This window comes from Delphinus delphis, chromosome 3 (assembly GCF_949987515.2).
Source record: "Delphinus delphis chromosome 3, mDelDel1.2, whole genome shotgun sequence".
Lineage (NCBI taxonomy): Eukaryota > Metazoa > Chordata > Mammalia > Artiodactyla > Delphinidae > Delphinus > Delphinus delphis.
The window spans coordinates 103,689,546-103,712,188 of record NC_082685.1 but is presented as its reverse complement, the minus strand read 5'-3'; the positions used below and the strand labels follow the sequence as shown (position 1 = coordinate 103,712,188).

At 32.9% G+C, this 22,643-nt stretch overlaps 1 protein-coding gene across 2 annotated transcripts in view; it reads left to right on the top strand.

Moving 5' to 3' along the window:
* The window catches only part of RASA1 (RAS p21 protein activator 1), a 108,768-nt gene extending 86,214 nt beyond the window's left edge, over window positions 1-22,554 (top strand). For both annotated transcript variants that reach the window (XM_060009187.2, XM_060009186.2), the window contains exons 12-25: window positions 2,017-2,104; window positions 4,153-4,230; window positions 5,927-6,084; window positions 6,601-6,677; window positions 8,011-8,183; window positions 8,717-8,876; window positions 9,994-10,136; window positions 11,591-11,706; window positions 12,456-12,542; window positions 15,013-15,080; window positions 16,607-16,695; window positions 17,969-18,046; window positions 20,256-20,390; window positions 21,517-22,554. In XM_060009187.2, coding sequence (XP_059865170.1) covers window positions 2,017-2,104; window positions 4,153-4,230; window positions 5,927-6,084; window positions 6,601-6,677; window positions 8,011-8,183; window positions 8,717-8,876; window positions 9,994-10,136; window positions 11,591-11,706; window positions 12,456-12,542; window positions 15,013-15,080; window positions 16,607-16,695; window positions 17,969-18,046; window positions 20,256-20,390; window positions 21,517-21,600 — 1,534 coding nt within the window. In that variant the 3' untranslated portion in view covers window positions 21,601-22,554. The remainder of the gene's footprint in view (window positions 1-2,016; window positions 2,105-4,152; window positions 4,231-5,926; window positions 6,085-6,600; window positions 6,678-8,010; window positions 8,184-8,716; window positions 8,877-9,993; window positions 10,137-11,590; window positions 11,707-12,455; window positions 12,543-15,012; window positions 15,081-16,606; window positions 16,696-17,968; window positions 18,047-20,255; window positions 20,391-21,516) is intronic.
* The last annotated feature ends 89 nt before the right edge of the window (window positions 22,555-22,643 follow it).

Sequence of the window (22,643 nt, the reverse complement as noted above, 5' to 3'; positions counted from 1 at the left end):
TATCTTAATGTTTGTAGAGCTTCTTCAATCTGAGACCTGATGTCTGTTGTCAGTTTTGGAAAATTCTTCATTAGTATCCCTTTAAACAGTTCTACTGCCACATTCTCTTTAATCTTCTGGGACTCATGTTACATGTTATATTCCTTTTACTATGTCCCATGTGTCTATTAAACGGTTTTCTATGTTTCTTATAATTTTTTTCCTCTCTGTGCCTCAGGCTGGATGTTTTCTTCTGATTTGCCTTCAGCTCACAAATCTATTCTTCTGTAGTTAAATGTGTTTGTTGAGGTCTTAATTTTATTTATTACTTTTGCCACTTTAGAATTTGTGTTCTAAATTGTTAGAACACTTGTTCTAAATATCTAGTTATGTGGCAGAATTCTCTATTTTGTTATTTTTTTTAAGCACTTTAATTACAGATAGTTGAAAGTTGTATCTGTCCTCAATATCTGGATCATATGTAGGTCTTTCTTTGTCTGTTTTTCTTTTGGCTTTTCAGTCATTTGATCCTGATTCCTGTAATGTCTACTTATGTTTGACTGAATAGTGGATACAGTGTATGAAAAACTGTGGAAGCTATGGATAATGTTATTGTCTCCAGAAAGGACTGTTCTTTTGCCAGATAAGTTAGAGTAGGGTTAGTTCATATTGATCCCCTCAGGAATCAATTGGAGGTATCGGTGAAGGCTATACTGCTTCTGGTTTGCTCTTATTCTGAAGGCATAGCTCTTCAGGGGTCTCAACTGAAAGCTTTCTCTTTTAAAGGCCCTGAACTCATTTGTCTCTCCCAGCACTGTGAAACTGAATGTGCTTTGTTAGCTTTTTAGCCTCTTAGATGCTGTTTTCTGCTTATTGCCCCAGAGTCCTGCCCTACACGGTTTAGGAATTGGCAAACACCTTGAAAAGAAAAGCTGTGGAGAATGTCAGTCTCACCTCACTATGATCTTGGTTCCTTCAGTCTGAGCTGCTTGTTCTCCAGTGACTGCAAACAGTTGTGTTTTGTTTGGTTTATATTTTATCCTGCCAGGAGGGTTAGTCTGGTACAAACCACTTTCAGAATCAGAAGTTTTCAGTTGACATATTCCATTGTTTTATGGTATTCTCAAAGCATTGAAGAGATGGTTTTATCTTTAATAAATGTTAAGCTTGTACTCTGGATACTTTGCTATGACCTTCTAACACTGAAGTGTAAGATATACTCTTTGGTTAAAGCAAGAAATAGAAATAATATTTATTGAATTTCAAAAACTTGAAGGCCCTTATTAAACATTTTATAAACATTTTCAAATCTAGTTGGAAAGGCAGCACATCTTCAAAAAAGATATAAGCTACTATCTAATATTGTACTTACATGTCAAATGAATTATACCACACTGCATACTATAGGAAGATAAGAACTAATATTTATTGCACACCACTGTTAGGTCATTTGATCCTCAGAATAAGCTGATGTTTCCATTAAAATGGAATGAGGAAAAACAGCCAGTTGTAAAAAAAAATTTGAAAATAGGTAAAATTATAAAGAAGAACATTAAAATCACCCACAATCTACTGAGAGATAACCATTAAGAACATTTTAGGCCTAAAGAACATGTCTAGTCTTTTCCCAGTACATATAAATGTATATTATATATCATCCTGAAGCACTGAGTTTAGTAATATTTTATTTGCTTTAAAGTCTTTAAATTAGCTATATGCAATTCTAGCACTCCTGCTTCAATTTTATTGTAACTTTTCTATTTCTAATGCCTTTTAAAATTAATCTACACAGTACTGTGAAATATTTTTAAACTTCGATAGTTTGATAAAATTTCAATAGTGCAGACAAAAAGCTTTCTAAAATATATGCAGCTGACATTTTCTTTTTAGTAATCTAGTACAATGGATTATTATTTCTCTAAATTAAGAATTTTGTTAAGTTTATATAAATTACATAATTGTATTGTGATTTTTTTTCTTAAGTTAGTGTAAAGTTGGTATGTTAAACTTCCTAATAACTTTGTTTGTATTTTAAAGGCCAAACTGTTTTCAGATAGTAGTTCAGCACTTTAGTGAAGAACATTACATCTTCTACTTTGCAGGAGAAACTCCAGAACAAGCAGAGGTAAGTTAACTGGTTTTTCAACTACTGTCAACTTTATTCAGCTCTTGTTTTCTTTTTTAACTGGAATAGAAAGCTGTTGCATTTTAAGATAATGTGATAAAAAGGATGCCTGAAATCTAATTATGTTTTATTTTAAGGAATGAGAAGCTTTCATGTGTAAAAAAATTTTTTTTGAAAGAAATGCAGAAAAACAGTGTAGGGTTATTAGGAAAACTCCATTTTAAATTGACCTTTAAATGGGCTATGATGTTGAGTCCAACTGAGAATGTTCATTGAAAATCCTCTGCAAAAAGGTTATATTCTAAGTACAGTCAAAAAGGTAAGCCAGTTAGTTTTGCTAATAAGCATTGTTGTTATTCACTGGTTGAACTGTGTCTAAAAATAGAAATTCAGTCATCACAAGGAAAAAATTTTGAGGAATTTTCTGTTTTTCTCTAAGTCTAGATATAATGTTTACTTTCAGCACTAGCCATTGATCCATGTGCAATGCCCTTATTAAAACTTTTATTAAGTTTTAAGTAATGCTGTGAAGAAACTTTTTTTAAAAATCTCCTTTTAAAAGTACTTTGATTTCTTTGAACCATAATATTTCTGGGGTGTTTAAAGGTATTTTGTAGAAATATGGCTATATTTCTTCTGCTTATACTCTATGGAAGGAACCCGAAGGTAGTTTAGAGGTGAAAGAAAGTGACTTTGTTGAAAAAAAAGAAGATAATTTGCCAACCCTGGATATGAGGCAAATGCTCCTAAAACTCTGGATCCTGGCATGGGCCCCTGACTCGTAAATTATGAAAATATCTTAGGGTGTAGAATAAATTTGATGAATGAGCCATTGTGTTTTATGGCTTATAATTGAATATCATTTTTCCATCATGGAAAAATATCTCAATTGAATACTCATTATTATAATACACATAAAACCTTGTTTTGTGGGTATGTAGCCCTAATTTGCAAAAATAGGGCTCATAGTATTTTGCTGTTTGACTTTTTTTTTTAATGTTAGATATTGAGTTAGAAAAGAAACTTAAACTTGAGTATCCTATCTTCCAGTTATTTTATCATGTTCTTTCTAAAGATGTGTTTAACTTACATACCTGGATGACATTTCAATGTGTTTTGCATGCCTCACATAAATATAACATTATCTTATTGGATTTATCTATACTCTTTCCATATTCTGTTTCCATATATCCCTTAAAGTTCAAAAATACCACTGATCGTCCCAGTTTTTTATTACTTTGGTGGCCTGTGGTATCTCTGGTTATTGTCTTCTCTTTCTGAAAGCTACGGTAATTGATTTAGTCTTAAGTTTGCTCCATTAAAAGACGTTCTCTAAACACTGACAGAGTTCAGATTCATTGAAATAGCCAACAAACTAAAGACCTAATTGAGTGAAACAGTAGTACAGAGCTTTCTAGAAACATGTATGCCAAATAAAATATTTAGATTTATTTTTGGTAAACCTAAAATTGTTCTCTCCTTTCTCCAGAGTACTAGATCATTAAACATTTTAGAATATAGCTGCAACTTAATATTAGGCTGAAATATTGTTTTAAATATGTTATATTTAAAAGGCTTATAAATCACCCAGACCCCCTTATACATTTCTACCTATATCATGGTCTAAGGTAAAGATTAGAATGTTTGTCATCAAATCAGTCATCACATTATCAGCTGGTTTTGCAGTCAGCCTTCCTTTCACAAAATGTATCAAGTTCAGTTCTGCTTTAGGGTCCCTCAAGTTTAACTGCTTAAATATATGTAAATTTATTTTCTGACTAATAAATTATCACTCATTGGTACTTAAGATTAATATAGAGATGCTACGATAATACAATCAATATTTTACAGAATTATAATTGTTTTGGTCACTGTTTTATTTTGTTGGAGCACCGATGTATTTAAAGCACAGGATACTCTGAGTTTAGAAATGGCAGTCTAGAGAAGGAAGGAACTATTGAATTTGGGGAAAAAACCCAAACTGTTGATTGGAAACTGCATAAACTATTGTATACTATATTTCTTTGAAATGCTGTTATTTTTTGTAGGACTGGATGAAAGGTCTGCAGGCATTTTGCAATCTACGGAAAAGTAGTCCAGGGACAGCTAATAAACGCCTGCGTCAGGTGAAACTTGATTTTCTTTGATTTGTGATTGTCACAAATTTGTGATTGTATTTTGCTTTATCAGTTTGCTCTTTATTTTTATTTCTCTATGACCTATTTTGGGCAACATTTCAAACACTTTAGAATTCTTGAGAGGTGAATCTTGTCAGGCATTTTAAAGCCATGCTCCCACTTGCTTCAGCAGCAGGAGAAATAGTTACTTCTTTATGAAAGAGAATATTCTTTATATACTTGCTGGATACTTAGCCCATAATGCCATCTTTTGACTACATATCAAGGACTTTTTTTCTTCCACTTAAAGTAACAATACCAAGCCAACAACAACAGAAACTATTCTGTTCGGCCCTATTATTATTATTTTTCTTCTTCAAAAAATTATTTTGGCCTGTGTCAGAAAGGTACTTACTGAAAAAATCATCTGACTGAAAGTACTAATCCTGGTAAACTTTAGGGTTTTTCATTTTATAGTAATTGCTTTTGAAACCTATTACATAACTTATGGGTAGTATCCTGTCTTATTTGAAACCTTCACATGCCTGCATGTTCATTTATGGAGAGTTAAGCTAGGCTTTCTCTTTCGTTCTATGTATGTAAACTCAACTTTATATCCTCCATTTCTTTGCTTTTTTCTTTTAGTTATCCCCAGATAATTGGAAAAAGTTAGGTAAATTTAATATTCTTGGAGTTTTGAGGAAAGTTTCTTTTTTGTACAGTATTTACTAAAGTGACTCTTGTTTTACTTATGGGAATTTCCAATAAGCTTGGTGAATTTAACATACTGTTCTATTGGAAGTGGATAAATGGTTATTATTTAGATGACTGAAAGTTTTATTCCCTGTAACCAGAAGTCTGATACTTTCCCCAGGGACATTTAATTATATGCATAATCACTGTGTTCTCAAAGCATGTTTTAACATTTTGAAAGCTATGGAAAATCAGATTCAATTTTTGTAGATTGTATCTTGTGAGAAATTTCAGGCATGAAATTATTATTTGTAGGTATAATAGTATATAATCATAATGATATAATAGCTAACAATGTCTTGAGCCCTTTTTATGTGCCAGGTACTCTGCTTGTGCTTTTATACATATCATTTCTAATGTTCACAACAACTTGCAGTGTAGACTTTATCCTAATTTTATATCTGAGGAAGCTGGGGCTCATAGAAACTGACTTGTGCAAGGCCACACAAGTAGTACGTGGCAAGAGGGAATAACTTCACTTCTTTGGATCTGTATCCTTTTCTGTAAAATGAGAAGGTAGAATCAATATTTTAAAAATATTTTCTAGCTGTGGAACTCTGTATAGAAAGAAAATCTTCCAGATGAGCATTATATAGCATGTTAGATTTTGATTTGGGTGGTAAGAGTTATTTACTTAAATTAATAAAGAATCCTCAAAAAAAAAAAAAAAGAATCCTCTTCTCAACTTCATTTTCTCTGAACCATTGTTTTATAGCAGAAAAGGTGTATTTCATTATTTTTGCAGGAATGTAATTGGAGGAATAACTTGTAAAATACAATTGTATTTTTTTTAAGTGGGAAGAATTTATTAAAAGGGAAAATATAACTGAAGGTCATGTTTTCTGAAAAAAGGGGAAAATAAGTCACTATTTTGGGTTTTTATAATAATTGCCTTTGAAACCTAATGCATAATTCTTGAAATCTGGGGTAACGATTTCTGTGTTTTCTTTAGGTCAGCAGTCTTGTTTTACATATTGAAGAAGCCCATAAACTCCCAGTAAAACATTTTACTAATCCATATTGTAACATCTACCTGAATAGTGTCCAGGTAGCAAAAACTCATGCAAGGGAAGGGCAAAACCCTGTATGGTCAGAAGAGTTTGTCTTTGAGTAAGTCTTATTTTATCATTACATTAGATGATTTTCTTTTGCTGTAATGCATTTTCTTTCCTTTTTTTAATTTTTTTTTTTTTAACTCTGTATCTAAATCAATTAGAACACGGTGCCAAGCTCAGGCATTTTAATAATACACACTTTTTTTTATTCTATTGTATTTGTTCACTTTTACTAGTAAAGTGCTATGTCCTTGGTTTTTCACCCAGTTATTAATATGAATTACCATTACTGATGAATCCAAAAACATTTACTAACATACACAGACAAAATGTTTACAAGGGTTTCCAGGATTTACTCCAGGAAGTTAAAGTTAGACAGTAGGGAAAGTGTAATTTGCTTGTCTGTATTCCTGTGTACCAAATAATAAAACATGTTTTGAATCTACTTTTAAATCTAGCACTTTCAGCTGGGTTAGCAGCAGAAATAGGGGGTTTATTCAATACTAATAAAGGAATTAGATAGTTTTATGCCAGGACATTTTCTTAATTCTTTTTCTCCTTGCTGCTTTAGTGATCTTCCTCCTGACATCAACAGATTTGAAATAACTCTTAGCAATAAAACGAAGAAAAGCAAAGATCCTGATATCTGTAAGTTGACACAGAAATTTCTAAAGTGAAAAAGCATGTTTTATATACTTTGGAAATTCATAATGAAGTATAGTCTAAAATGGAAATTAAAAAGGTGTGTAAGCAGTGTAACTTGAGATAGCTTCTTTTTATACTTCTACAAGTATTGATTGCTGTATCTAAAAAAGAAAAAGACCAAAAAGGCTAAATTGTATATACTGTAAACTTAAGCCCTTAGGATTAAAGTAGGATCTGCTCACCCTCCCTCCACAACGTATAGGAGGAAAAAGAAAACAGTAACAGTGGTCATCTTTCTGTGGTGCTTCCTTATCCCTTCTTCCTACTTTTTAAGTTTCTCCTACTTTCCTATACTTTGCATGTAAATGAAAAAAAGCACTCTGCTAAATTTTTTTCTTTAAACTAGATTACACTGCTCACTTCTGGTAGTCAGTACTGGTTCTCAGCAGCACAACTTTTCCCAGTATGTTTCTGAAACAGGTGGCAATGGGATTTAGCAATTCACACCAGAGTGAATTAGGTTAATCCTGAAATACCTTCTTAAAAATCAGGCTTAGGGGGAAAAAAAAGTGATATGTGTTAACAGAATCAAAGCCTGAATTTTTCACTATAAATATATTTATTCTGTAATTTCTGTACTACTATTAAAATGCTTAACATTTTTAGTGGTCCCCCATTATTTTTAAGATAAAAATCTAACCCCCTAGCAATGATACAGAAGAAAGGCTCTTTCCTGATCCACTCCTCCCCACTCTTACTTTCACTGTGGAATCTTTTGTATATCCTTCTCTCCAGCTACACCAGCTTTCTTATAGCTCTTAAATTGTCCATGGATTTTTAAAACCATCCACCATACCTTCTGTTCAGACTGCACACACACTCTTCTTTTCTGTTTCTACTTAGCTACACTTCCAGATCCTGTTACAAGTCAGCTTAAGGGGGTACCTGTTTGGAATGGATGTTTAACCTCCACAGAATGAATTAGACATTATTTCTCTGTACTTCATTAGCATACACCACTTTACAGCGCTTAGCATGGGGTATCATAATTGATTTCTTGCCTCCTTGGCTAGACTGTTACCTCCATGCAAGTCAGAGACTGTATCTTTATCATGTCTGTATGCTACATCCCTGCCTATCAGAGAGTCTGGCACATAGTAGGCATTCAGTAAATGAATGAAGTAAGCATTTAGTATTAAATTTATGATCTTACTGAAAAATCCTTTAATAAAAAGCATTTAACACTATAGATAAGATAGAACATTAGGAAAATTTGTGTGACTAATTACAGTGTCATCTTTTTAGACAGTAATCATTTGATATTTTTCTGTCACAGTATTTATGCGCTGCCAGTTGAGCCGGCTGCAGAAAGGGCATGCCACAGATGAATGGTTTTTGCTCAGCTCCCATATACCATTGAAAGGTATTGAGCCAGGATCCTTGCGCGTCCGAGCACGATATTCTATGGAAAAAATCATGCCAGAAGAAGAGTACAGCGAATTTAAAGAGGTATTAAAGTTACTTACCAGTCCAATTATTTTTAACGGCATTAAGAAAAATAATTAACTTTTTTTCCCCCCAGCATCCCTACTGGAGTATAATTGCTCCACAATGCTGTGTTAGTCTCTACCGTACAACAAAGTGAATCAGCCACACGCACACATATATCCCCATATCTCCTCCCTCTTGCGTCTCCCTCCCTCCCATCCTCCCTATCCCACCCCTCTAGGTGGTCACAAAGCACCGAGCTGATCTCCCTGTGCTATGTGCTGCTTCCCACCATACCCATTGAGTTAAATATAGTAATTTCATAGTTCAGTGGCACAGTGACAGGCAGAGAAGGTTGAAAAGCCTTGCAACAGTATGACATTGCTTTGAAGAGACTATAAATATGTAGGTTACAAACTCATTGTTTTTAATAAATTTATTCAGTAGAACATATTCCTAAATGTATACATACAGAAGAACGTATTTCCTGTTAATGTTACTGAGAATGCTTAATGCTGTGTACTTTCAACAATCTTTCTTGATGTCATTTTTAGCTTATACTGCAAAAGGAGCTTCACGTAGTCTATGCTTTATCACACGTATGTGGACAGGACCGAACACTATTGGCTAGCATCCTACTGAGGATTTTTCTTCATGAAAGGCTTGAATCGTTGTTGTTATGTACACTAAATGACAGAGAAATAAGCATGGAAGGTACGGTATGGATGTGTTATGTGATACTTTTAAAAACTGGTTAATGATTAGATTTTATATATCAAGTATATATGTACTCTATCTTAGAACATATTAAATAGTTAAATCATTTTACAAAGTTACTTAGTTTTTCATTCATTAAAAATTACAGTTGGAATGTCATGTCTGATTCTTAGGCTGGCTAATATGGGGGGGGTATTATCTCTAATACAACTTTCTGTCATGGCAAATTAGAAGCCGTAAGAAAGTGACTTCCGTGTCCAGATCAATAGCTCATACTGCTTGGTTATTAAGAATAGTTTGGTATGCTTACCATGTTCTCTTGTTTGTTTTTTGCTTATAAATTCATTGCACAGAAGTTGGGTGTTAGCTGCATTTTATTTCTGCCTTCTATAGGTAGGTAGTTTCCAGGCAATTTAGCTGGTCCCACAGTAGTTTGTAACAGCTTATAAATATGTCAGCGTAACCCATTTCAAACCAGCCCTTTGACTCAATAACAGTACTTGCTTCTAGGTTCCCCAAATAAACTGTAAAATCTAAAACTATTTCCTCCTGATCATAGAAAATATAAAAATATATAGATTTGTCAGGAAAGATAAAGTGGTGGTACATATTTTACACTGAGATTGTCTTTTCTGGCAATATTTGTGTTTTTTTTAGGATTTTATTAAAAGTCATGAATAGCCATATTTTAGGCAAATAAGTTAATTTATACGGGGGTTTTAAGTGACATTCTTGTTTGTAAATTAACTCAGATTTTTTAAAGCGTGGGCTCAGTGGACAGCAAAGGTGGATTCTGGTCCTAGTTTTGTCACTATTTGGCTGTTTAGTCTTAGATAAGTCATATAACCATCCAGAACCTTTGTTCATATAATATGGCAGTGTTAATTCTTTCTCCTGTTTATGATCTAATGAAGTGAAGGAATAGAAAGTCTTTTGAAGAGTTAAGTTTATAGGAATATAGGATGTCATTATAATCAATATTTAATGCTACATGCAAATAAACATAAAGAGCTATAATTATTTGAGGAAAAAATGAATTCATTTATTTTCCAATTTGATTCACATTAGTACAATCCTTTACAGATAATTTTTTAATATATATATATTTATGTAGATGAAGCCACTACCCTATTTCGAGCTACAACACTTGCGAGTACCTTGATGGAGCAGTATATGAAAGCCACTGCTACACAATTTGTTCATCACGCTTTGAAAGACTGTATCTTAAAGATAATGGAAAGCAAGCAGTCTTGCGAGGTGAGTATTGCAGCAAAGAGCATATTTTAATAGGTAATGCTTTATAGCTAACTGCACTTCAAGGCAAATATATTAGCTGTCTGAAACTGTTCATCAGAACAGTTATACCTTTTGTAATACGTTTAGAAAAATGTTATGCAAAACAGACTTTTCAAAAAGATGTACTTTATTTGGAGATTAAAAACCTCGAATTGCACCAGAAATACATGAAAGTACTCCTGCTGTACTAATGATAAAAGTGTATGCTACTTTCAGAAAGTGTGCAAACATAAATTGAAGTTATTGTTAGAGATTTCTGTTGTGTAAGTTCTATGTGACACTTGCTAATAACATCTAGGTTTCTCCTCAAAGGTTTTTTTGAAGTGGGGGTGGTGGTGGGAGGGTCAGAGGTACAAGATAACCCCCTCAAAAGCAAATAAAAACATCCTTTTAGATTATTGAGGCTTCAGTGTAAACTCATAACAAACCATTAAGAAAAGGAGTAGAATCTCATGTATATGGCTATTCCATCATTTTATTTTGAAGGCAGAGCAACTATAGAAGGAGGATATTAAATATATCTTTTATGTCTGATACAAAATAAAGGAACTGCTTTTGATAATGTATACTGGGAACACTCAAAATGTTAATTCTGCACCAAGTTGTCAATTTTTACTAATTAACTTAAGAGGAAGAAATGGATAATTTAGTGTTGGAAACCTGGGGTTAACACCATAGTTGGTCTAATAAGTGTAAAGGATACAGAAATGCAGCAAGTCTGCAGAAAGTCTCTGGACGTTAAATCCAGGCTAGGGAATTTAGATTCCTATAGATAAATGCTCTCCATTAATTCTAGATAAGAATTCTTAGATTTTAGAAGTTACTGGAAAGTTTTTAGAAGGGTTCATGATGCTGCCTCTGAGGCATTTGGTATTTTATTAGTCATTTAGAAGTCTTATCTCATTCAGAAAAACCTTTCTATTTTAATCAGCTTTTTTCCTCAAATAAATAGATTTAAGATAGGTTTTATAATAATATACGGTGATCTTTCTTTCCAATTAAATACTTCTGGTATATTTGTGCATGTGGCCACTGAAGCTGGGATTTTTTTGTCTTCTGGTTGGGAATATTATATTTAAAATAAAGTCTAATACAGTTTTATGTGCCTGTAAAAATCTGTGGTAAAATGTGGTAAATGAATAAAAGAAAACTTCATTAATGGTATTTAACCCAAAGCAACTGAAAACTGTTGAATAATCATTGCTCTTCAGTTGCGTAGATGGGAATTAATGGTAACAAGTCCATTAGGAGTTCCACAGAGCAAACCCTAGTTAGCCCCACACCACCACCAAAAGACTAATACAGTTTGAAAAATGGAAAAATAGAGAACCTTGAAAAAAACTGCTTGATTACCTTGATTCATTTGCATTTATCATTGCCAAGATGCATTTATATTGATTTATTCCTTCTCTTAGTTAAGTCCATCAAAGTTAGAAAAAAATGAAGATGTGAACACTAATTTAGCACACCTATTGAACATACTTTCAGAGCTTGTGGAGAAAATATTCATGGCTTCAGAAATACTTCCACCGTAAGTGGTGAAATTTTAATTTGACAAGAAATTGTATATTTGCATTTTAAAAAATTTGTATTTCTAAAACATGTGTAAGCTTTTCCACTGTCCTGATGTTATTATACTCTGAAGAAGTTAGGGTTTTTAATCTTTACACGATGAATTGTGTTTAAGGAAACAGAGTGACTTGAAGAAACCAAAGTGAAATATTTGCATTAAAGTAAAACAAATACAGGCCAGTATGTCTGGTTTATATAGTAACTTGGGGAAAGAACAGAAGCTTATCTCAGGTTTGAGGAGGTCATAAAAGACACGTATCTCTCCAGTATGTAGTTGAACATCTTGCTCAAAATGTACACGAGATAATTACTCGGTGTCTGCTTAGCGGCTTCCGGTGTTAGCTCGCTTATTCAGGTAGAAGTTAACTTACATTAAAATCTGTCTCCCTGGAACCTGTACTCATTAGTTCCTCTATATCTGCATTCCAGTACTTTTTCATACTTTTCTTTAATACAGAAGTAATCTAAAAATGGTAGGATTTCTTCCAAAGTAAATGTAAAGAACTGGTTAAATGAATTGATGATGCAGACTTTAAAGTTTTCCTTATCCTTTGCTAAATATCACTACTTGTAACAGAGAACTTCTTTTGGGAAAATGGCCAGTTGCATTTAAAAATGTCATGGATTTCGTAAATTAAGCTTTAGGCTGCAGTGAGATCAGTATTTTCAAGTGCTTTCTGTATTAAGATGGTTGTGTTATTTTGGCAGGACACTGAGGTATATTTATGGGTGTTTACAGAAATCTGTTCAGTACAAGTGGCCTACAAATACCACCATGAGAACAAGAGTTGTTAGGTAAGACTTACTGTTTTGTTAAATCATATAGCCTGCACTGAGAGTCAAATGGATAATTGTGAAAATGTGGAGACTAACAGTATACAGTATACAATTTCAAGACCTTTTTTCTTTGACTTTTATGTCAGAGTCCTGTTGAATATTTTCTGAATTCAGATAGCTCCTAAACTTTAACTTACTTTGTGTTTTTGTTTTGAAGTTACTATGAGATACTTAGCTAGCAAGCTACCTTTTTGCATTTTCTAAAAACCTCAACATTCACTGATGGGAGGAGAGAAAGACTGGTTGATTTGTGCTGAGAACGAAAAGCAATAATTGTACAATTTAGATATTAATTAATTGGTTTGTTAACAGTTTGTGACTCAGGGCTAATGTCCAACCAGAGTCTACTTAGTTTTGAAGCTGTTACAGTGTGTTCATTGTGCAGTAATTAGGAGGAATTGCTTTGTCAAGTCATAGCATTTTGTAGCTTATATAGGACTTTGTTGTCATTTCCGTAACTTTTCCAATGAGGAAGCAGATCTGTAGAGATTAAATTGTTTGCTTAAGGTTATACAGAAAGTTAGTGGCTAAGGCAGAACTAAAGGCAAAACATCTAAGACCCCATCTAATATCCTTAACACTCCTGTATGCTTTTGTTAAGCACACCCCAACCCATTCAAGACAGGAGGAAATTAGTGCAAAAGCATCAGAGAATTCAGGGGTCTAATAATAAAATTTATCATATAGAATATATGCTGCCCATCATGTTATACACTATTAAAAAAAAAATTGGGCAACTACTGAAGGCACCAATATCATATAATTAGTTTTGAAAATGTGTGTTAATCCTGCCCCCAACCTAAATCTTGTAAAGAGCCTTCTACTCTTTTTACAGATAAAATCTCTCTTGGTTAGTAATGATATGACATAAATGTTTAAGAATTGTAGATTCTGTATTTCTTGGCTTTAGTAGTGATTGAGAGGAATAGACACGTATTACAAGCATATAATGTTGCAGCACAGTTGTGTGTGATGTAAATGAAAACTTTTGTAAGTTTCAAACAAGTATATTTGTTAAGCAAATAGCTGGAAATTCTGCTATGTGGATTATCTGATACTACAGGGTCTTCTAAGGGGCATTTATGGCCAAGGTGGTGATTTCTATCCCTAGTTAAGCTTTTAAATATATGTGTAGATACCTAGTATCCCTCTTAAATTTAAAATCACCTCTAAAAGTTCCCAGAAAGTGGATTTGCACACTGAAATTCTTTTATGGTTCGGTGTTGCTAGGCTATATTTCAGATCCAAAGACAAAGATATCAAAATGTTTTCAAGCAAAATTTGTGCAAGATTCTTCATAAATTACCTGCTATAAAGAAATCTAAAGACTTAATAATTGTATATTAAGAATAAATGCTATCTGAGAAGCAACACATTAATTTTTCTAAGACTCCCCAAAATTAGCAAGCAACATCATTGGGAGGTAAATGCTGAGAAGTTGGGTTATTCACTCTGATAGAGAACAGAGACTGTGTCAATTATTTTAATCTCTAAAAGGAATTTTATCAACTTGGAAATAATGCTTGTCTTTACAAGGGCAGGTGCGAGGTCAATTATTAGTGTGGATTCCTCTTAAGAGGAAATTAGAGAAATATTATCTACACAAAAACATAAACTCTACCAGTAACCGAAGAAGGGAGCAGACTAGGAATAGCTATATACACTTGTAGTTTTACTTTGTACTTTGTTCCCAGAGTAAGATTAGCAGGTAAAATCATATATGACAACTGTTATTAAGCCATGTGTTTTTATACTAATTTTTGGTTTTGCTATTAATATTTTGTAATTTGAGAACTTTTTTTTTAACTTTAGAAAGCTTGATGTCCTTTTCTTCATTGCCTTAAAAGCTTTTCAACATTGTTTGTATACATTTTCATTTATCAAGAAGTCACTTTTTCCCTAGTACAGTGGATTAATTTTTATGTAACTCAACAAAATCAGTATAACCAACTTCATTTATAACAGACTTTACTGAGCTGTTCTGTTTAAAGAAAAGAAGTTAGAGAATGTTAGTTTTAGGACCTTACAGGACTATGTGTCTATTAAAAGGGTTTATTTGTACTCCTACAGTATTTCAGAAATTCTTAGTGTTCCTAAGGACACACCTTCCTCAAAGTAAGTATAAAATGCACTACTAGCTTGGAATAAGTAAATAGTAGCCAAAACAGTAAATGTTACAGATACAACTTAAATCTTCCCAAAGTAAATCTAAAAATCTAAATTTGAGAAAAGTGAATAATGTTTAAGCAGCAAATATATGTTCTTAAAGTAAGGTACTTTAGCTTATTATTTTCATAAAGTTGCATATTTGGTCTTCCCTACATTAGTTCAAAGTTCATGGTTCTACTAACATTTTTGTATATATATATTATTTTAATGTAACACATATTGTAGTTTTCTAAAAAAACAAAATTTCCCTCCCATTCAGTGGTTTTGTTTTTCTTCGACTTATCTGTCCTGCCATCCTGAACCCACGGATGTTTAATATCATCTCAGGTAATCAGCTTTTGATAAATTTTGAAATTAAAAAAAGTTTCATACTCTTTAGTAAGGTTACTCATTTTTCCTTTTAAATCTTTTTTTTTTTTATCCAATTATAAGACTTGGTATAAAACATTCCAAAGCACCCCTTTCTTCTTCCTTTTGGTACTTTACCTTTTCTTTCCATTTTGTTTCTTAACCTTTCTTTCCATCTAATATTTGAAGCCTGAGATGGCATGATTAGACACAAATCATTTTTTTCCCATCCCTACCTATGTCTCAGACTCTTATGATGATGGTTTTTTCCAGCCTGCAACATAGGCTTTTTCAAGTTGGGAAAAAGAGCTTCCTGTGTGCTTTTAACCCATGCTAGACCCTGTCACTACCATTGCAAGTTGGATTTTAAAATTATAGCTGCAGTTGCAATAGTACTCTGTGAATACTTATAAAGAAAGTAGCCCTTTGAGATTTCCCAGTAGAGATTTCTTGTCACCACCTATATAATGTTAATTGGCATTTAAACTCCAACAAACCAGATTCAGTTTTGCTTATTACCCAAATGCCCATTATGGATTGACTTTCAGATGTTGTAGACTTTTCAAATAAAGGATAAGAATGATATTTGTGACTACAAATGTAATCATGAGCCATCATTAGCAGAAGGAATCTGAAGTATTTTTGTCTTGATAATTTGAAGCTCAAAATTTTTTTAAATTTTTTGGAGTATCTTACCTTTATAGCCATCATATCTCTGTAGTTATCTCCAATTGCTACTAAAATGGTTAAATCTATGGGTCTACTAAGAATTAAGGGTTTAGAATTCTTTTGGAGAGATTTATTTATCTGAATGTTAGACTCTGAACCACTAGGCAATATTATTTATAGTTTAGCAACTTCAGATAAAAAGAATACAGTCTAAAATCAGGCAGCCAGATAGACTATCTATAGGTTTTTACTGTTAAATAATTATGTTTCAGAGCTTAAAATTAATAGAGACAAATATTTTTCATTTACATCCTATTATCTATATAGGGCAGTGCTTCCTGATTAACCTTTAAAATATTTTTTAAAAATTAATAAATTGCATGTTTTTCTCCTCAAAATAAAGCAGAGATTCCAGACTTTGTTATTGAGCTTTAAAGTGAATTATTTGAGTCAGTGGAGGCTGGAAGCAAGGAATTGCTCATATTGCAAATTGCTAACCTTGGATGGGTTGAAATTAGCTTTGTGAATTGTCCTGTAGGGTATGTGGAATAACAAGTCTTTTTAGCAATAAGATAAAGCTTTGAAGTATTTTGAAATACCCTGTAGTACCCTTTTCACAAACTAAAAGCACTGATAAGTATATTCAGTTTTTCCCCCTTTAAATCAAGCTCTTTTGAATTATACAGGTCATACTTTTTCCAAAAAACATTGAGTTCTGAATGGAAGAATATTAATATTTTTAACAGTAAAGAAATATTAAAATGCTAAATTTATAATGGTTTACTTGGAAGTACCTTTGGAGTTGGTGTCATTAGCTGTGCCCAATTCTCTTATAGATTCCCCATCTCCTATTGCTGCAAGAACACTGATATTAGTGGCTAAGTCTGTGCAGAACTTAGCAAATCTTGTGGAATTTGGAGCTAAGGTAAAAACATTTTGATACTTTAAAATGTCATTTATGAATGAAACTTTGACACGATAAAACCATGAAATATGGCATAAGTAAATTTTCAACAGTGGATATTTCATAAAGATAATTTATGATTTTGTTGATATGTTCATATTTTTAGATGCTTTTAGATTTTACTTTTTAATAGTGGAATTTTAAAGACCACCATTTTCGCTAGTAGTATAGAAAGGTATTTTTTCAGTATAATTTCCAGTATAATCAGATTCTTTCACTTTTAAATATAAAAATCAATGAGCATATTTCTAAATGCACCCCAATCAATTTTATTATGTATTGCATAATAAACATTCTCTGTAAATATTAAAATTCGGATGAGTTTTTAAAACACCCATATGTGATCCCACTATCTAAAGATAATGACTGTTAATGTTCTGGTACGGATAATACTATGTCATCTGCTTTTGTTAATATTAACAGATAACAAGTATCCTTATATGTACTTCCTTTCAAACTTGTCCAGTTATTTCTTTAAATGAACTTTGGAGTAAAAGTACTAAGTAAGAAGACATTTTGCTCCCCACAGCCTTTCCAAAACTCAACTAGTATTACTTTTTTATTTTTGACAATCTGATAAGCATGTTACTTTTTGTATCATTATTTCATTACTCTTAGAACTGTATGACTTTTCATGTCTGTTTCTTTGGAATCGTCTATTGAGGTCCTTATCTCATCTTACTGATTTTAAGAGAGTGTGTATTAATACTAACCCTTCCCCGTTTTACAACATAGCATATTTTCGAATCGGTTTAAGATTTTAGAATGAAGCAGTTTATAGTATGACTCAGCTTTTGAATTCATCTGAACCCTGAGGCAGGTTATGAGTACCAATTTTTTATTGCAGTCCCTACCACACTATATTTTAATTCCCTATATCCTCTGCTAGGTTCTAATAACCTCTGGGTACTTGGCAAATATTGACAGTTTCTCACTAATTATTTTTGAATGACCTACATGTAAGAAATTGTGTTTGCTAGGCTATGTGTGCTTTTTTTCATCCAGAATTTGTTTGTTTATTAAAGTACTCCATACTCCTATTCCTCAGAATAGCTGCTTGCTTATATTAGAAGGAAAAATATGGTTATTGTATAATTACGTCAATTCTTATGAATAATGTGCTGCTACTGATAATTTGATTTATAAGAATTTTTGCTACATGTATGGTTTTTGTTATGGACCAGATAATGTTTCTGATGCATATATAGTAAGCTTTTTATTTTTATATTTTTAGGAGCCTTACATGGAAGGTGTCAATCCATTCATCAAAAGTAACAAACATCGTATGATCATGTTTTTAGATGAACTTGGGGTATGCATATAATTTTTCAAGTACTTTGACATCTATACTTAATATAGCTGAGTATAACTCATTGAAGCAACAACCTTTAGAAAGCTTTTCTATCCAGAGCTTAAAACAAAACAAAACAAAAAAGCTGCATATTTTTGTCTACCTTCTTAAACAAATTACTTCATTTGATATAATTATAACAATTTATTCTTACACTGAATGATTTACACCAAGAATAGAGGACTGTGGCTTTTGAACTGCCTGTGTCAATTTTTAGTTTGTCCCACCTCACCACTATGACATTCTGTTGCTGCTTTAGCTACTTTAACTTTGCTGCTACTGTGTGGAATTTGAAACAAGATGGATAACCCATAGTTCTGGCCAGTTTAATAAGTAAATGGACTGGAGAATGTATGTTCCTGTGGCTTTTCTAAGAATAAAATACATGGATTTGGTGTTAAACTTCATTCAGTGGGACTACATATGCCTTACTTAGGCATTTATAAATAAGTTGTGATTATAAAATTAAGAATGGGATTTTAAAAATAATTTTTAAGACCCTGGATTTCTTAGTAAAGTTAAATTTTCTTGTTATAGATTTTCAGATACTGCATCAATTAAAAACTAAATAAATTTATTAGCAATTCAGTTCATATATATAGAAACCAGAAAAGAGATGTGAATTTAGCCAGGTGTATGGCACTAGGGAATGCTAGGGTAGGAGAATGTTCTGCTTTAATACAGTCAGATTCACTTAAAAGCACAAGTAAACAACCACCACACCACTGTACAGTCAAACCAGTCAGGACAGCCTGTGGGCCCCTAGTTTGCAGCTTCAGGTATAAGAAATTTATAGTGTTGGTCCATATTGATAATGAAATTGAGAAATAAAGGAGCAGATGCTAAATGGCCATCATGTTCCTATATGTGAACTCCTGGGAAGTTTTGAAGCATATAAATATTTCCGATTGCCAAAAAAATATAGTTGGTCCATGATGAAATTTTTTTTTTTTTTTTACTATAGGGATGTTTAAGGAGCTGTATGAAACTGTCCAATATTTAAGGCTAGCTAGTTTATCTCCAGACACATTTCTAGGTGTAGATTCAAGATTAGGATTCCATTTACTTTCCATAATCACATGTCTACAGTCCAGCTTTCTCTATCACTTTCCTAGTTATGCCACACAATCTAGCCTTTCAGATTGCTTAGAATTCCAATATTATAATACTCTTCCAGTCTCCTCATACTCTTCCATTGCTTTACACCTATATAAGTCAAATAAGACTCACTTCAAACGTCTCCTTCAGGCAGGCTTTGCTGAGCCCTAAACCTGAACTAAATAATACGTTTTGTTCTGCTTCCTAAGTATCCTGCATATCCTTTGATATATATAACTCTGTGATCAGTTTACATCTAGTCTGTGTCTTCTCTACTAGGTTGTAAACTCTTTAAAGGCAAATGTGGTTGTCTTTCATCGCATCTCTAGAAGCATCCCATCTCTAGAAGCCTTCATTCACTGAAAAAAAATGAATTATATTCTAATTATTTTTTTTAGACCATAGAAAACTGAGTGTTTGCAGTTTTTAGGAGTGTATAGCAAATATTGTCACCATTAGGGAGAGGAATAGATTTGTTTAAAACCACTGGTAATCTAAACTCGCGTTAAATTTTATTCCAGTGCTCAAAATAAAATCAATACTTAGTTACTATAACAAGTTGGTAGTACTGTATTGGCACTAATTTACTTTATGAACCTTATCTAAAGATACCATAATTAACACATTTCTACACATTAGCAAGTGTTTTGGGCAGAGTCCACAGATAATTATAGGCCTGAAAGGTTCTCATCAATGCTTTTGTAATGTAGCTCTTATTTATATATGCTGATCAATTTGGACAAACTATAGTAGTTTAATAATGAAACTCAGTCTGAAGGAGTGGAGGAATTTTAAGTTTAGGTTGCATTAATCCAGATTGGCAGTTAATGCTTGCATTATTTACGTTCCAGTTTAAAAAAATAATATTGCACAGTATTCTGCCGTGTGGTTGAAGAAAATGAAACTTGGTTTTGTGTGAATACTGAGGTCACAAAATCCATCAAGTTGAATTTTAAGAACATTTTAAGAGAATATTATGTGTTAAATTTTATCTGCTGTACCAGTTAGGATCTTTTCAGAAGAGATTATAAAGAGTTGTATTTCTAAATGCAGTTTTATGATTCCCTTAAAGAATGTACCTGAACTTCCGGACACTACAGAGCATTCTAGAACTGACCTTTCCCGTGATTTAGCAGCATTGCATGAGATTTGTGTGGCCCATTCAGATGAACTGCGAACGCTCAGTAATGAGCGTGGTGCACAGCAGGTAGGTTTTTGCCAACCTTTTTTAACAATGATGTTCCTCACACTTAAGCAGAATGTCAACATAGGATTCTTTGGGAGGTGATAAATAGCTGAATTAGTCTTATTATATTGTTTTTGAGAATCTAAATCATAATCCACAAAGATCTCAGCAAACAGGAATAATGAGCCCAGACTAAGATTACATATTTTTCATACTGCAAAATGTCAAATCTTGCTTTTAAGTTAATGTGAACTCTACTGAAAAGTGGTGTTCATGCACTTCAGTGGCATGTATGAAAATGGTAAGTGAGCTACTGATGTCAGTAGTGATGTGGCTTTTTCTGTCTCTTCTGTCATACACATGGTGCCTGGCCAAGTACTTTTCAAACTGTCAAACACACGAGAATTATTCAGGAAGATTGGTAAATATTTTAAGCTCCAGATCCAGAGATTGTTTAGTGTGGCCTTAGAAGAGCTTATCAAAAATGGCAGTTTCTAAGAACCGTCACCACAGTGGCCAACCATTTGGCAAGGACCTTATAGAAGAGATTAACACATTGAGAGTGGTGATTCTGAGTTCTCAATCTGAGATTCTAAAATTCTCAAGGTTTTTCGAGTTTAGATAACAGCATGGATCATTTAGGTTCCAGTCACTTGAGAAACTTATGCAGAATATGTGCCATGGACCCCCTTATATGCCCTTGGCATGTACAATGCCTTCTTGCCACACTGACTTGCTTTAAGTATTAAAAAAAAATCTTATTCGAGAATTATTAGGCTGTAACCTGACTGCCCTCATGTGCTCCTATAGGGCTTAAGATGTGTCATTTATAATGATAAATCTTTCTTCCGTAAGGTGTTCTATTCTAGAGAGTGTTCTGGCCTAAGTAGGTATGAAATGCCAAACGCAAACGAGTTTCTGTTTAGTGTACAAAAATTCTCTTCTATTTCAACCAAAATAATATGACCTAGTCAAGGGCTGAATGATACATACTTACAATTTTATGTTTTTGAGTAGAATGGTAATAATATTTTATTTATTCCTTTGCATTTATATGGCTTTTTTCAAATCCAGGTTCCCATCCCTGAGATTTGATCAAGCTTTCATTTATTTACTAATTATTTTCATACTGTTTTTCCTTGTCTAGCACGTACTGAAAAAGCTTCTGGCTATAACAGAGCTGCTTCAGCAAAAACAAAACCAGTATACAAAAACTAATGATGTCAGGTAGCAGCCTTCGCCGCAGTGTTCTGCATGGATTCAGCATGCCCAACATGGTAATTCACATCAGTATAATGTCTCCTTTGCTCTTGCCAAAAAATAGCACACCTTCCCACATTCCAGTGATGTGTGAACTATGCAAACAAAACTCAAGATTCTGCTGGTGAGTAACTGCGCCAGCAGCTTTGTAAGCTATCTGTGCAGGATATTTGCACTTTTTCCACATATGGAATCTTTACCAACCTCTGAGCCTTGGTGTACAGATCACCTTTCACACAATGCTATGACTTTATCTTGAACTTGGAAAATATATTTTCAATACATTCAATTGCCAAAGTTTTGCTGTCTCTTGGAAACAGAACTATGAAAGAAAGCATTCTCTGTTGACAATTGAGTATAACTGGATTGCAGACTGCTCTTACTGTTACTTCTTCCTGAATTAGGAATATGACCGTTTGACTGTTCAATGACTTTATTTGTATTTACAGTTTCCAGAGTTTACCATTACAATAGGAACAATCTTTGCTGTATACTTTTTTAAAATAACTGCTATTTCTCTTTGCTGGAACTGTTGAAAGAAAATATATAGAATGGATCTATTGCTCATCAGCTTTATTTTTTAAACATACCACTTATTTTGTTCGAATTGTCAAAGACTGTATTTAGATCTCAATGCTTTTTTGTTAAATGTTTACAACAGTAAATAGTTTGAATTCAATAAATATTATTGGTCACTGTGTACTGATCAATGCATGTTACCCATTCAACTGTTTTATAGATTACCGATTTCTTTTATATATGTTTAAAAACCCTAGAATGCTTTCATTGAAAGTATTCATTAATTCCAAGTTGATTTTTTAAATTATGCAAACAATTTCATCAGCCACTGAACAGCTATCCATCTTTGCCCTTCTGACTACTTGTTGTATCTGCTGGATATTTAGTTTGACTGTATAGTTTTATTTGCTTCTGTATGTGTATTTTTGTGAAGTATTCACAAGGGTTAAGTTAAAATAAAACCAAGGGATATCATAAATATCTGATTACTTCTGT